The sequence below is a fragment of the Nanorana parkeri genome, unplaced genomic scaffold (assembly GCF_000935625.1).
Source record: "Nanorana parkeri isolate BGI_ZX_2015 unplaced genomic scaffold, ASM93562v1 scaffold3014, whole genome shotgun sequence".
Lineage (NCBI taxonomy): Eukaryota > Metazoa > Chordata > Amphibia > Anura > Dicroglossidae > Nanorana > Nanorana parkeri.
In genome coordinates this window covers 55365-71827 of record NW_017309282.1, presented here as the reverse complement: position 1 = coordinate 71827, position 16463 = coordinate 55365, and the positions used below count along the sequence as shown (strand labels likewise).

The 16463-nt window shown below is 37.1% G+C and overlaps 1 protein-coding gene across 1 annotated transcript in view; it reads right to left on the bottom strand.

The window, feature by feature from the left end:
- Positions 1-16463, bottom strand: part of LAMB1 (laminin subunit beta 1) — a gene marked incomplete at its 3' end in the record, with an annotated part of 29315 nt that overhangs the window by 8698 nt on the left and 4154 nt on the right. The window contains exons 3-17 of the mRNA XM_018574519.1: positions 13637-13812; positions 10445-10580; positions 9931-10004; positions 9224-9412; positions 9069-9132; positions 7506-7708; positions 6022-6142; positions 5588-5776; positions 5046-5225; positions 4851-4963; positions 3522-3601; positions 3036-3171; positions 2796-2954; positions 2216-2343; positions 1312-1432 (exon numbers count right to left, since the gene is read on the bottom strand). Coding sequence (XP_018430021.1) covers positions 1312-1432; positions 2216-2343; positions 2796-2954; positions 3036-3171; positions 3522-3601; positions 4851-4963; positions 5046-5225; positions 5588-5776; positions 6022-6142; positions 7506-7708; positions 9069-9132; positions 9224-9412; positions 9931-10004; positions 10445-10580; positions 13637-13812 — 2069 coding nt within the window. The remainder of the gene's footprint in view (positions 1-1311; positions 1433-2215; positions 2344-2795; positions 2955-3035; positions 3172-3521; positions 3602-4850; positions 4964-5045; positions 5226-5587; positions 5777-6021; positions 6143-7505; positions 7709-9068; positions 9133-9223; positions 9413-9930; positions 10005-10444; positions 10581-13636; positions 13813-16463) is intronic.

The window sequence follows — 16463 nt, the reverse complement described above, 5'->3', positions numbered from 1 at the left end:
TGGAGTTGTGCTTTTTTAAAAATTTAGTTACACATTAATTTATTTTTTCATTATTATTATTTTACTGTTGGGGAGCTTCGGGGAAATATAAGGGGTCTGTACTGACTGCTTCTCCCCATTGAGAAATTCATGAATGAACAGGAGGTGAGGTAAATCACCTCCTGTTCATTCATAACTGGTGACACATAGTACTATGTGTCCCCAGTTATTTACAAACACTGGAGTGATCAGACGATTACTCCAGTGTTTGTGCTGCACACGGAGGATTGGTAAATATTAATGATACTTACCGATCCTCCGCTCGGCCACGTACACAGCCGCTGCCGTCCTGAAACTGACAGGAGGACAGCGGCTCCGCTCTCCTTCCCGCCTGCCGATCGATCACGATTATCGAGCAGCAGGCAGGGAGGAGAGTCATTTTTTTTCTGATCCCCGCTGCCTCAGCTCATACAAGCGGGGCAGAGCAGCGGGGAACCGGCCCCACCCACTGGCCCCCCACCCGCAACAGTCGCTACGGTGGTAGTTCCGCCAGTGGAAGTATATACAAATGTTATGCTTCCCAGATCAAGTTCTCGTGTTCAAATCTAAGTGAATTTACATGTGTTTAAATGCGTTAAGAGTATCTAATCTGTCCCTGGACATGCAGCATTCTTTTTTTCCTAAACACAGCGAAGTGCTCAGTGTGAATTATTACATTTACAATCATTACATGCATTCACATACGGTTAGAAATGTCCTATGAATGCATATAAAGGGCATGCATGTCACTGCTAGTGTGACTGAGGCCTAAGAGATGTAAAGCTGTAAGTTAGCAATGTCAGTTAATTGCTGCTAATATGACCATTTGAGAAAATGATATGGTCGCATGGTCATATCACACACGTAATGTCGCTCAAATCATAAAACACTCTCAATGTTACCTGTGAGACATAGCAATGTCAATATGTAAATTAAATGTTGGTTTGTTTTTTAAACAGACTAAATAAATTAAATTGGATTTTTGTATCCATTGGTCTCTTGGTAAGGGGAACATAGATGTAGTCTTTCAAAAGCCATATGTAACAAACTTCACAAATGGATCACATCATTTTGTCTCAGTTTTAAAGCTACTAAAATGTTTAAAAAATAATAATAATATAAACCTCTGCAAGTAACACGAGAGCCTCAGGATAGATTAATCCTCTTTTACTGCAGTATAACTCAATATAGTGGAATGCATGGTGGTCTGCCCCTGCACTGGTCTTTCCAATGACTCATTTTAGAGCATTTATACAGTGTTTGATAAAGTAATGGGATGGACTATTTACTTACAGAATCAATTAATGTGTAAGGATTTTCTACATTAGAGTTAACTGAATATCGTGGCAACTCCAGTCGTATGGTGTAATTCAGACCTTTCTCAAAGCAGATAGGACGAGGAAGAACTATATACCTGGAAGTGCAATACACAACATGATTTAAAGATTGTCCTGATTGTGTATCACTTTAACACACAATAATAACCCTCGAATCATGCTTTTAAAAAATACATTAATATGCTAGCTTTTCAGGATTTTGTGATGTATACTGAAAAAATAAGTAATTTTGAACAATTTCTGTGCACCGCAGTTAAAAAACAACATTTAAGAAATAACAAAAAACTCAACTAGTGGTATTGTAGGCACATGTGCCACTGCATTATCATCATCATCAACATGATCTAAAAATCACAAAACTTTTCACACCGGATATTAAGCTTTTTTGGTATAAATAGGTTCAAACACAGTGACCAAGTTAAAACTGCAAATATTCTCTAGATCTTAAAGCAGAACTCCAGAATTTTGGAATGTTAACCCTTGGTGAGGGGTTAAATGCTTGTTTTGTCTAGCGATGAAAATAAACAAAGACACTCACCTAATCTCCATCCTGCCTTTTCTGCTAGACTTGTCCCCAGGCTCCGGCAATCTAAGGACCCGTGACATCATCATATCTAATACAGGTCTATTACACATGAAGATGCCAAGGGACACACCACAGCCAGAGCGCAAGGAGAGGAGGTAACAGGTCACTGCTGCAGGACTGAGGATTGGGCGAGTACATCTTGTTTATTTTCACCCCAAGGGAAACAAGAGCAGTTAACCCCTGCAGTGCAGAGGTAGCCCCACTGCAAGGGTTACGTTTTTTAAATCCTGGAGTTCTTTAAGAATTCCTTATAATGCATAATTTGTACAATTACCGGGATCCTGGAGGCAATGCTACATTCTGATTGTCATCACTTGGGATGGTATTACCACATCTACTACTTGTGGGAATTTTCCCGGGACGAATAACTGTTATCACTGCTTCTTCCCATTGTTCTGGGAGCTGAGGAGGACAAAAGAAACAGACATTAAAAAAAAAATACAATTATTAAACATTACAGAGGATCATCACTATTTGCAAGCAGAAAAGTGTAATGACACATCTATGTGTACTTTTCAATTGTTGAGATCATTATTGTTCATATTATCCTACATGCTATATACAGTAACAGTACAACCAGTCTTGATGAACCTTACACTATTCATTCTGACTTGTATCTCAAGCTGATATTGTTTGTGTTCTCCAACATATGGATAAGACCCTGACAGTGGTTTTAATCCCTCTCCACTCTATCCAAAACTAAAAATAAGAGGTTTTGGCTTCAGTTGCACTTAAAAATACAATAACAGCAACACTACATAGATCATAAGGGTCTTATTAAATTATATTGCAGATTGCCACCTCCTCATTAACATACAATTCATACCCTTTTTCAAATTGATTGATTGACAAACCTGTGGTTCATAGCGAATTAAAAGATCATACTCCATTGAGACTGGGATATGTTTAATGTGAAACTCCAAGTATCCTCCTTCTGGAACATGGGCAAACCCAGGTCCTGTCCAGGATGGGGTGCGATCCTGAGGATGCTGGCGTTCAACAGTTCTCACACCCTATCGATTAAATGAAAAAAAAAAAAAAGGTAAATAGTAATAGTTGGAAATTAACAGGATGCTGGAAAGTACTTTACTTACAGGGCCAAAATCTGCATCCTCTGCTTCATAGATGTAATGGTCTAAAGAGATGAAATAAAAGCCAGACTCCACTTCATTGCACTGGCGACCAATCATGTGTGGTCTGCAGCGGCATTGGCCTGACTCAGGTGAACAGCTGCAAGGTGAATAAAGCAAGACAAATACACTTAACAGTAGTTTCATAAAGCAAGTACTATAGAAAACACTACACAATTAAAAGCAGGTTGGTTTTAGCATCTGGAATCTATCATACTATGGCAAAATCTATATTTTAAAGAATTATCTTCAACGCCAAAAGAGAAATCTATAGTACTATAAAATGTTTCTCTTTCCTAAAAATGTAATAATTAAAAAAAAAAAAAAAACACACAAACAAACAAACAACAACAACAACAGGCAGAAATAGCGTTTGAGGGTGTTGTGGGCATTAATAGGCACTTCCACATCCATAATATTATTTGATAGTAAAGGGGAAAAGTGGCTTACGTGTTATCAAATGATCCACCACGGTCACAGTCACAAGGTCGACATCCATCCAGGTCATTGCTCAAACCCCAGAATCCAGGCTGTTTAAAAAAATTTAAAAGGCTGGTTGTAGTGAGAATAGTCACACATTCCTAAACATTCAGCATTAGACATGGACCAATGTGTTTTTAGTAAGGCATACAAAGCATTGGAATAACAATTATCTATCTACAGTAAGAGAAACCACACAGATTTTTGTGCGAGTTAAATCACTACTGCAAGGGAACCTGTGTGCATACAATATGGGACCTGCTGCGACTGTTTTTTTTTTAAAGGGCAAGCTTCCTGACTGTCATCCGGAAACTGGCTTTAGAGTCTAGTAAATCTCCATGGAACAATTGTGTAGGAGAACAGTTTTAACTTTTCACACTCCCTTGTACACAAGCTGGTGATTTACTAGGTAGTAAAGTCAAGATAGGAATGACAGGCTTGGAGCTGGCACCTTTAGAAACAATTCTAAAATACGGATTACAGGCTAATCCAAAAACATAAACTTTTGCTACCAACAGTAAAGTGCTGATGCTGATCACCTCCGCGCTTTACACGGCAAGTTATCATCAAAGAGTTGCTGCACAAAATTTAGCATCCTCAAAAAAAATTAATTGATCCAGATAGTTAAACAAGATCTATTTGCAATAATATAAATCACATGTAATCATATTTTTTGAGAGTGGTGTGTTTCGCAAATGCTTCTTAATGGTTTCTACCTTTAATAAAAAAGGTACTGCTCAGTAGTGGCAGCTACCATATGCCCATCACTTAAGTGTTGAATATTACAGGTCAGACACCAGTAATTAGGTTAATGTATATAATTTATGTGTACATATAATTTGGCATTTTAGCTCATACGATATAAATATACAGAGAACATATGGAGAAAGTTTATTGCCCTCTAATGTTGGAGCTTTGAACTTTACATTTTATTTGTCTAGCTGTACTATAGCTTTAAATAACAGTTTTTCCATTTCTGACTAGAGTGCATTAGGTATTTTCTTCTCGTGGAACTAACTTATTTGAAATTTAAATAATTTTTACTTAGATTTGTAAAAGCTGTACTTATTGGAGAGAGTTGGATACTTCTAATCCAGAATAGTGTAGTCTAAAACGTTTTTACAGTGTGTGCTGTTATTGTTTGAGTGGACAGGTTATGATATACACATGTATCACACAAGAGGATTTATTGCAGTAAATGTTGGGTTTGTTCCATTGGTCCTTATCTTATTTATGACAAAATGATTGGAATCAAAAAGAACAAAAAAAAAAAAAAAGCATTCATAATATTTTTACTACCATGCACTGGTTGCATTGCTTTCCCATTACGAAACGCTTGCAATAACAGTTTCCTTCTACCGAGTCACATGAATTGCCACCAGGAATAGTTCCAAGGGGATTGCATCCACAAGCTATGAGAAAGAAAATACAAACATTTGTCAATCGTTCTAGACAATATCATTCAAGTGAGGCACATATTAAAAGATTTCTTACGCTGGCATCCATCTGGATCTTCTGCATTCAAGTTATAGTATCCTTCTTTGCACTGATCACAGCGTTCTCCCTCAATATTTGCCTTGCATCGACATTGGCCAGCAATAAGACCCACTGAGAAATCAGAATAACGGTCACAGATGCCATCATTTTGGGATCCAGCTGGGTCACAATTACAAGCTGGAAAAAAAATGTTGCCATTAGTAATAATAGCTTTTAGACCGAAAGCTATTTCTAGAGTTATGGCTATGTATTTCTAGATCATGTTACATTGCATGTATATTGCAAATTAAACTATTGAAAAACGTTTACATTTACAGACAGATTACTATTCTTTGACATAATAATTTTCATTAACAAAAAAAATAAGAGCTCTAGGAAAGCTGCAAAGTTCTTAGAACAGATCCTTATAAAGCCATGTAACACCTCTCGTCCAAGATGTCAACCAAAGAAGACAAACAATAGCTGTTGTGAGTAACAAGATGGAGGGCTGCCAGAAAACCCGACCAAAAGGAGTTTTTCTTTTAAAGCATCATACTTACGATGACAGATGTTTGGGTCACGTATGTCTTTGTCTGGATGCTGATAGAAGAATGGCTTGCACTGCTCACAGTTCCGTCCCATTGTGTTATGCTGGCAATCATCACACACTCCACCACTTGTATTCCCAGTTGACATGTATACAGCCATGTCAAAGTGACATTGTGTAGAGTGTTCATTACAGTTGCATTCTGCAGAAAGATTTAGTTGAATGAGCAAAATGTTTAAGGACAGACAAATTTATAAAAATGTATATAAATGTGGCAAAAAATGGCCAAAGCAAATTGATGATGATAAAATCCTACTGTGTAAAATGCCATTTCAGTCTATTGTTAGTCAAAAGGGATTCAATTATAAGAAATAAAAACTGGTGTCAGTGTAAAAAGTTACTAGCTGCCACCCTAAAAAAATGAAAATGTATTATCTGTGAACTCACTTTTACAAGCATTACTGCTACGACCTTCTGCTGGTCTCCAAGGCAAGTCGTGATAAAAGTCCATACACTGTTCACAGTTTAAACCTTTTGTGTGATGTCTACAAACACAGCGTCCATGTACCTAGAATGCAAGAACAATGCTAGGTTAAAAATAAGTACTTTTCTACATCCAAGCTGTCCATAGATCATTCTATATTTTACTACAAATATGACCATTTGCAACTTCCATGTTTTAACCTATAAGAAAAATTAAAAAGTTATAGGCATGCTTACTTTTACACCTTATTGACATTTTAAACCTATACCAAAGCATCTGGCTTTTATACAGCAACAGAAGCGTCATCCAGTACAGGCAAGCGTAATTTAGATATCCTTGATTGAATCTTGTAAAGTGAAGAGTCATGCTAACTTTACAAATAGGAGTCCAGGGTTATTCAAGTCTAAGTACAGTGATATGTTTTTCCCACATTCATAAACATTCTCATTCATTTTGCCTGGATGAAGCAGCAATCTCAATTATATGGGCATCACCAGAAATATTTGGCTGAATGGTCATTTCTATTTTTGTTCTCTGCTTGATGAGCTTCCTTCCGATGAGTCTGCAAGTGGGATTCTCTTTCCTTCACAATAGCATGAATATAAATAGTATACCTGGCATTTTTTATGGAGCTGCTGGAAGATGCAGAAGCCCAGGTGCCATCTGAGTGTGGCCAAACATTTGACTCCCTAATAATGTCTATGGACACCGTTAAGCTTACAACATCCCTTTAACATGTTAGGTCAGTTGGCATTCAGGAGTAAAGGAAATATTAGGGTCTCTTGTGAACATTCAATTATTTGGGGTTCCTGACACATACCTCTCACATTCTAGCAAACTCTAGGTCTGTGACTAGCCCTCCACAAAGAGAAGCTTTCCACTTTTATGATGCAAACTCTTGTAAACTTCCAATGGTTTGGTAGAGCACACAATGTAGTTAAAAAAAAAATACTGACTTTGCCACAGTCTATGCAAAGTCCATTTTCCTCGACAGCATTTTACCCTCATTCTAGATTTGTATCCAAAATGCTTGAATCTTAGAGTTTCCTTGATGTAGAAAGAAAAGCATTTTTTTCAGCAGTGCTCCATGCTGTGACTGCAGGATACTCCATGGGCTTTTCTATGTCCAAAATGTTTTTTTGTAGCCTGTATTTTGAATAATGAGTAACTTAGTAAAAAAAAAAATCACATACCCTAAACTGGAAGTTGTCCCGAAAGTGAACTTATCACTCTTACAAGTTCAAAAACTAATGTCCTGGCTTAGAGCAGGCAATAGAAGGACCCTGCTATTACCTTTAACTTAGTTCTAGCCCTGGAACTAATAAAAAGGTTTTGTAGTTCCACATTAAGAAATATCTTTATGCTAGCTTACCCTAGACATAAGTAATATTAGGACAGGTTCAATGTCATAGTGATAAGATAAGAGCAAACTGTAGGCTATAATTACCATTCCTTCCACATTGTCGGAATATCCATTTACAGGTGCGCATTCACTAGCATGTCCATAGCAGAAACAGTTACCACGAACAATCATATCATAAATGGCATAGTAGTATTTCTCTTTTATTTCCACTCGTGAATCCAAAAGGTTATCACCTAAGGTGTGGAGCCTTAGAAACTTTATTCTTAAGTTTGTAATTCTTAACAAGCCTTGAAAAATAGGAAAGTAAAAATGAAAGTAAGTTAATTAGCAGGACAAAATAAATACAAATGTATCAGGTAAAACAAAGGCAATGTTAACAACATATGAACGTATTTTATAATAAAATGTTAGAATCTCTTAAAATGAGCACAGGAATATATAAGCCAACCACTCTTTGTTTTAAGCCACAAGACATATTCCCATTATTAAGGTCATCAAGCCTCTGAACCGGTCATTACTTTTCTTATAGACTTGGCCAAAATTATAGTGGAGCACAAGTTGTAGGGAAAAGCAATAGATAAGAGGGAACAAATATCAAAGGGAATAGGAAAGTAAAAATGTGTGATACCTTTCCCAACAAACTGAATACGTTTTGGTGGTTTTTTTGTTTTAAACACGGGGACCGTTCACACTAGCTCATCCGCTAATAAACGCGGAGCCTGCATGGTTTACATTTTTTTTTACTTTCACCACTATACATGTGAACGGGCTCTTAATGTTTTTGAAAGCTTGCTTCCTGAGATATATTCGATTACTCAACGAAAGGCATCACCTAAATTTTTACTTTCCTATGGTTATCTATGGCTAGCATGGAACAAACACTGTCTTTTATTAAAGACAGTAATTAACAAATATGTCACTCGCTCATCATCAGTTTCAAGGGGGGAGGGAGGGTATTACCTATTATATTCAATTTGCTGCCTTGATTACAAAAATTATTCCTTTCATTGGCACCCTACAATTTCTCTTTCCTGAAGTATTAATAAGTGGAGCCAATATGTTTATAAAGTGTGCATCTAATATTCATTTACGAACTTTCAAAATTTCTTATCAGACATTTGAGACTGTATGAAGCTCCCTAAAGCATTCCTCCACAGAATAACAGATAAAATATATGGAGCACAGAAAAAAACCTATCAGACTCGACAATCAAAACCTTCAGTCTTCAATATTTTTATTTCGGGTAGGATATATTTTGTAAGTTATTTTATATTCAGAGTTATATGAAAAGAAAAAAGTAAGTAATAAAGTTGGACTGCACATCGCAAAACAAGAATAACAGAACCCAAGCAACTTCAATTAATTCCTTACTATACTATTGCCATAGGTTATCCAACCAAGATTTAAAAAAGGAAATTCCTCTTTTAATAAATGTGTTAGTGACAGCTTTTCAGACAAGAACACACACATTTTGGTTTCTGGCCTTTTCACTAAATTTCAAATGTGTTGCCAGTTTATCTCTCTACCTTTTGTAGAGAACAGTTGAGAACCAGTAAAAATGTTCATAAACACCAGATCAAGGAATTCATATTATTTGGCCAATAGTAATCTGGTTTTACAGGAAAACAAACAAAACATTTGGCTTACTTTTAATCCTAGGACTATATGGATCATCAATACGAAAAGCTGGATCTAAGACACGATATATAACCTGTGACACAAGTAGACAAGAGAAAAATAATGAAAGATTGAGTTTATGTCAATGAGAAACCATATTATAGTAAAAACAAAAAAAAAAATACCTCTCCCTCTGTGGAAGGTTCAATGTCAGAGTATCGAGAGTCACAAATGACATCGTCAACTTTTTTCATTGGTCCAACAGAGACTCCAGGAAATGACGAATCACAATCATATGCAAAATATCTGTACATTTTCCATGTTTTACCAAAGTCTGCTGATCTTTCAATTACCATTGCAGCTGGCCGGAAGGTCTATAGAAAGCAAGACATTTTCTATTAGGTTTTACAAGCAGATGTTTATGTTAAGTGTTTAAATGTGCATAGTTTGACCACATATATTAATGCTCCTGGCAAAACAAAGTCCAACATAAGTGGCTGCCAAAAATGCAAGGGCTTTGCTAAACAATACTGTGCCTATAATATAGCACAATGTGTACACTACAAGCCATATGTTAATTACAGACATCTGTTTGGAAGCCAGACAAAAGACAGTTTGTATGCAAAAGTTTCTGTATCCATAAACAAAGAATGCTTATATAAACAATTGTCCGAAGTCAAAGCATATATACAATTAAATATCATGCATCCTTTACTGGGTAGGTTAAAAAAATAAAAAAAATAATCAGTTATCCGTTTTGAAACCATTTCTTCATTGTAGCTTGAAAACTCTCAGTGTAGTATATACAGTATCCCTAACAATGGACCCTTCTATAACCTAATTACACACTGGTAGCAATTGTGTTTGCTAGGGGAAGTCATGGATTCCTAACCTTAAAGGTCATGATGAGATGAGTGAAATGGAATTCTGCTTCAAGATCCAGCTGGATTGTGACATTTTCCACACCTTCATAAGAAAGACAAAAAAAAGCATATTAGAGTCTGATTTATGCCTTTTAAGACCTACCGGCTGAGAGCAGCCTCCATAGAGAAAAAAAATAAAGTAACTTTGTTTTTTCTGTCATTACATACTACATTGCACCAAACATCACAACAGCAACTTAGTAAATTATTATAGTAGGGATATACTCCATCTTTCATTTTCGAAAATCGTTTGACGATTTTATTTATATAGAATGAGACAGGGTACATGTGTCAATGTAAATATTTGCTTCCATTTTACAATTCAATACAGGACCCAGTAGTTTAAGTTTACATGCAGTGAATGAAGGTAGAAACAAATAAAAGTGATACAAAATCGGTGATTGGATCTTAGGCAAAGAAATTAGAACTATGACTTGGAGATTGAAAATAAAACTGAACTAAAAAAAAAAAATCAAGACTTACCATTTTCTGACTGCCACCACAAATTAAGACGGTTTGGATCAAAAGTGGTGACTACATTTTCAATACGATGACTATCCGTATTATCATCAATGTTGTATAGTTTTCGTGAGTCACATGCAAAACATTTCTTTTCATCCTGGAAAAGATAAACACTGGTTTTCACATTGCTGATAGATGCATACAATGATAGATCATTTGTCAATACTGTGGAACACCTCCATGCATCAGATGTACAGTATATGCTGAAAATGTTGCGTACTTCCACTCTCAACAGAAAAAATTATTAAAAAAAAAACCCAAAACACAGGTAACAATATATATAGAAGGAATATGCGAGATTCACCAAACAGAAAACTAAATCAGCATGGCAAAAACTGCCTTGTCCTTTTGGAAATGGTCAAGTACTTGATAACACATTCTGTTATGTGTGTTTATACTGATGAAAGCAGATGTTAGCATGAAAAACATAATTATCTATATTGCTTTATAGTGCAAGAAATTCTCATACTTCTGATGAGTGGGTATCTCATATTGCTGATACTTGGTGTGCAGCTGCCCTTCTACTCCAGCTCACAGGATTAACCTTATTAACAAGATTCAGAAGCAGATTTCACATTAATAAGTTTTAAGGTCAAGACCTTGAAACAGCATTTCAGTTTAATTATATGTTTTCCTAAATGATTTGTTTGCAAAGTTATAAAACTTTATACAAGCAGTCATATTGTATTGTAAACATTGGGGTTGATTTACTAAAGGCAAATAGACTGATCACTTTGCAAGGGAATGTTCAGTTTGCAAGGGAATTTCCACTTTGCATACTGAATTTTTACACATTCACTAAGCAAAGAATAGCCAATCATGTTTCATCAAATAATCATGCTTGCACATAATTGGATGATGGAAGTTAGCAGAGGCTCATCACATTCACTAAACTAAGGGAACAAGTGTGTATATATAAACAGGCACACAAAGTGATCTTGGGCATGCATATTAGAGATGTAAGCAAATTAAGAGGTCAACATATTCCAATTTGGAACTTCAGTTGATTCCCTCATTAAAGGAGAACTCTGAGGTGAGTGCTTTTCACTCACATCATAGTTCTAGTAAGTAAGTAAGTAGATATATCCAGTCAGCATCAGACCAAAAGTCTAGGGGAAGTCACTTTTTTTCTTGTAAGCAATACACCCTTAAAAAGATTACAAGACTTTTATTTCCAAAATCGAATTGAGTGTTTAACTTTATATAGGTTTTAAAATAGAAGAAACCATTTAAGTTGCTACATCAAGCAGTAGAATTACACCAACATTTCCTTCAGGGCATTAGCTGTAACACATCACAAGAAAAAAGGAAGTTGTCCTAATTCTACACTACATCCATTTAAAAAACAAAGAGCTTTGGAAATGCTTCAAAACAGAGGACCATGTACAGAATCTTGGTAAGAAGGTCACTTATATCAGTTTGGAAGACATGAAAGTATATAATAATGGATGGGCTCTATGGGCACTTTTCCAATGTTGCGGAGCCCAAAGTCTCTTGCAACAGATAATAGATCAGTTTTAACTGTTCCAACTGTTTTAAAGCATTAAGCAATGGGAGACAAGAACCCATACACAAATGGAGAAGAACAGCTTCTCAGATGCTGTCAGATTCCTGCTAAAAAGGTCCATTTAAAACATGTTCTGCTAGTTTTGGATATGAGTGTGTAAGGGCTAGATCCCTTGTTGAGTCTTTACTGATATCCAGGACATTAGTGAAATTTGTCCTCCTCATTTACCATCGATTGATCACCATTGACAACAAGGTTTTACCATACAAGAGATGAGGAGAACAAAAATACAGAAAAAAAATATCAAGTATCTTGCCTATTAACAAAATAGTAGCTTATTTGTGCGTCAGCTGTAGATCCTCATCTCTGAATTGGTGCCGACACTGTCCTTCCTTCTGGAGGGTGGCTACTTTTGTTCCCCATGGTCCCTGTGTGTGTTGTAAAGTAGTCACTGCTCCAAGCTCGCTCCTGTGATGGACTACAGTCTCATGTTTAGTTTACTAATTGATATTATAGTCTATCACAGGAGTGAGCTTCAAGTGGTGGCTACTTTACAACACACTCCTGGACCATGGGCAACAAAAAGTAGCCACCCTCCAGAAGGAAGAACAGTGTCAGCACCAATTCAGAGATGACTTGAGGATCTTCAACTGACTGATGCACAAACAATGTTCAGTTTTGTTAATAATTAAAAGGTACTTGAATGTATTTTTAAGATTTAAGCCCTGAGTTTAGTGTCTCTTTAAATAAAGTAGGGGAAGGCTAAAAGCCCTGCCAGATTTTTATTTTTATCTGTGTCCCAGTTGTACAGTAGGTACACTTTATGTCAACAGCATTCACACATGTTTTAGCAAGAAATAATTTGCTTCTATGGTGAATGCTGACTAATGAATGGACCTCACTAGATGCACTCAATGTAGCAGCACTGAACCATAATAAATGTTTATTACCACCAATATTCACCACAAAGGTTAATGAGGGCCATTGTGGATGTACTAATGCATTATAGTGATGTGCCCAGTATTGAACATCAAGCACATTGCCTAGGCTACATGATGCTTAATTGTTGTTGTCTTCTGGGACTGGCTACAGCTGCATGATGCCATTTGGTCGCACTTCTGGAGGACTAATCAAATACTTTGCATCTTTTTACTCTGAATAGAATTACCCTCCACTCAAAACAAAAAACACTGTTTTAGATAAAATGAGCATGTTAATTCGTTTAAAATGTAAAGGTCAAACAAAGTTAAAGAAAACATGTTCTTGTATAGCGTTTATAGGAGTGGAGAGGACAGCAGATGCTATTATGTGTCTGTGTGGAGAGCACATAGAGTTAATCCAGAAAACCAAGATCTGAAAGCAGAATAAACAGGGACAGGAAACACTATACAGATGCAACTGTTCAAACAATGCATATGTGTGTGAATATTCGCATTACACCCAGCCTCCTCTGCCAGATGTTTTCTGTTTAATGGGGAATGCTGAGGGGGAGAGCTTCATCCCTGCCTGGGAAGATTTGCAGATCCCCCTTAGGAGTTGAGTGTGTCCATGCTCCCTTGCTCATATTTCATGGGAAAAAATCCTCACAAAGTGTGTGGGAAGTGATTGGAGCAAAAGTTAAGTGGACCAGAAAAAGAAGGTTTTACCTGGAGATGGCTAACAATACAGAATGACTCAGGTTTCTGGAGACCACATGTAGAAGATGCACTAAGTTGCTGAGACCGTCCATTTAGCAGATCACCGGTTGCTGGGTAGCAGCTGCCTTCTGCACATCCATGGCTGAACTCCGGCTCTTGAGAATGTGCAATTCCAAACAGTACAACTAGATGAAGAAAGGTTATACATTCTGTTACCTCTAATCAGAGACATAACTGAATTCATTAAATTGGAGCCAAGAAGCCATCTGACTTCATAAAAAAAAAAATGCTAAACTACAGTGAGCCATACCATTTAAAAGCATTGATAAACTCTTATATGCATGATATTAACCCTCGATTGACAGCCAACTCAATACATGGTTACATTACACCCTCACAAACTTAAAAATTGGCTAGCTAAGCTTTAATCTGATTGGCTGCTGCAACTTCTGCACCCACTCATCTTAATTGCTCTGCTGCATTTAAAAATCATACATTGTATGTGACTTTTCAGTACAGCAAGGAAACTGTTTACAGCCATTCCAGACAACTGGTACAATAATGGGTGTTGCATTAAATATTACAGACTGTCAGTTAAAAGTGTTGTAAAATTCCTGGGTGGGTTTACAATTAAGTACATTTAATTGCTCCTAGTCACACATACGCAGACAAAGAGCACTCTAGAAAATGCCTTGCAGCAACGAAATTTCACACAACGTATACAAAGGAAACAGTAAAAAAGGTAAAATAAAAATGTTAAAGTGTCAGAGAGCATCTTCCCACACACAAATCAGACAACATAGGACACTTCAGGACAGCCGATAGGATAATTTGCTGTGTGCTCGTATTACTGTGCCAAAACAAATTGAGAGGAGAGGAGATACTTTTTGCTTATTTGTAGCACAGATGCACACATTCCTATGCCATTAAAAGCTTGATGTACACATTCTTATTGAATACTTAAAAAAAAAAAAAAAAGAAGGACAGGCAGATAAGGCCCCATTCACACTTGTTGAGGGCCAATTGTATGAGTCTCACACATTCCTCCCTGACACCCATGGGATCTTCTGCGTGTGGGAGGCGAGGTATAATCCAATGAGAGCTGCCATCACCCCCAGCTTTTCGCAGGCTGCTTGCAAGTATTTCCAAAGCCTGTGATTATCCATGGATGACCTCTCCTGGACACAGGTGCAATCATCTTAAAGTAATGGCAGGCTGTGCGATCACTTGGGAACAGCCTGCAAACAGCCGCGCACAGTGCCTCCCGCCCTCAGGAGATCACATGATTCTTGCGGAGGAATTCGTGATAACCAAGTGATCTGCCCCATTCACAGGTGTGAATGGGGCCTAACATGTTAGGTCTTTTAGAACATTTGCAATGCAATTTAGGCTTGCACTACTTTTTTTCACCACAATACAAGTTATTGTGGTACTGCTTGTTGCACTGTGGTGCAGTGAATGGCCGTCAGCATGTGTGTTGGAGTGCACGGTACTGCACGCTAAGTCTGCTATGCAGTAGTGGGCGCAAAACGCACAGTAATGTGCACTTAGCACATTGCTATAGTGTGAATGGGCCCTTGCAGTGACTCAACTCAGGAGTTAAATCTTAAAAATGCATTCAAGTACCTTAACCATTAACATAAATGTATCGTATTTGTGTATCACTTGGCTGTAGATCCTCAAATCATCTCTGAATTGGTGCTGACACTGTCCTTCCTTCTGGAGCGTGGCTATTTTTGTTCCCCATGGTCCCTGTGTGTGCTGATAAGTGCCCACTACTCCAAGCTTGCTTCTGTGATGGACTACAATCGCAATACAAATTAGGGACGTAAACATGAAATTGTAGTCCATCACAGGGGGGAGCTTGGACCGGTGTCTACTTTACAACACACACAGGGACCATGGGGAACAAAAGTAGCCACCCTCCAGAAGGAAGGAGGGTGTCAGCATGAATTCAGAGATGATTTGAGGATCTACAGCCTAGCTATACACAAATAAGATACATTTTTATTAATAGTTAAGGTACTTGAATGCATTTTTAAGATTCAACTCCTGAGTTTATTGTCACTTGAATGTTACAGGCTGTTTGTGAGAATATACAACACACGACATATGTTAATATTACTAAATAATGTCACCGTCCTTGCATTATATTTTGAGCCACTGTGTTGTTTGACAATGCTGTAAAACCTTCTTTAAGTTCAGCACAAAAGCTGTCAATGTCAGCTAACAATTATCGTTAGATTTTTTTCGTGTCATCATCGAACCCCCGTTCGATTTCCACTCGAATACCCCATAATGCAGGGACAACCCCATAATGCACAGACCAATGTTGATTTCGATAATCATTCGTTAGCAATACTAACTCACCGAATTTCGTTGATCGACAGAGCGGATTTTTGTATTTTTTTGGGGGGGGAAGAGTTTGGAGAAGGCAGAACAAGTGAATTCTCCAATTCAGATCACTTTCCAGTTCAGCTATGTTTTCCTAGATTGTTCACTTCTCCTGCCTTCTCCAAACTAGTCTCCCTTTAGTGAATTAAAGGATCAAATTTTCTTTTTTTTACCAGAACTTGGTACAACTAGCGGATCCCTACAAGAGAATAATCAGAGGCTCGTACAAAGTGCATACAGTCCTATAGCATCCCAAAGGCTGAGCAATTGCCAGGAATGAGTAAGATTCCCCCCTAGAGTTATCTTTACTACAGACACACTGCTTGCCATAATATTTAATCTCCTTGTCGGCAAAATAAATACTTTTCTTAAACAATTCTATTATACTCGGATTACATTTATAATACATTTGAATAAATACAGATAAAAAAAAAAAAAAAAA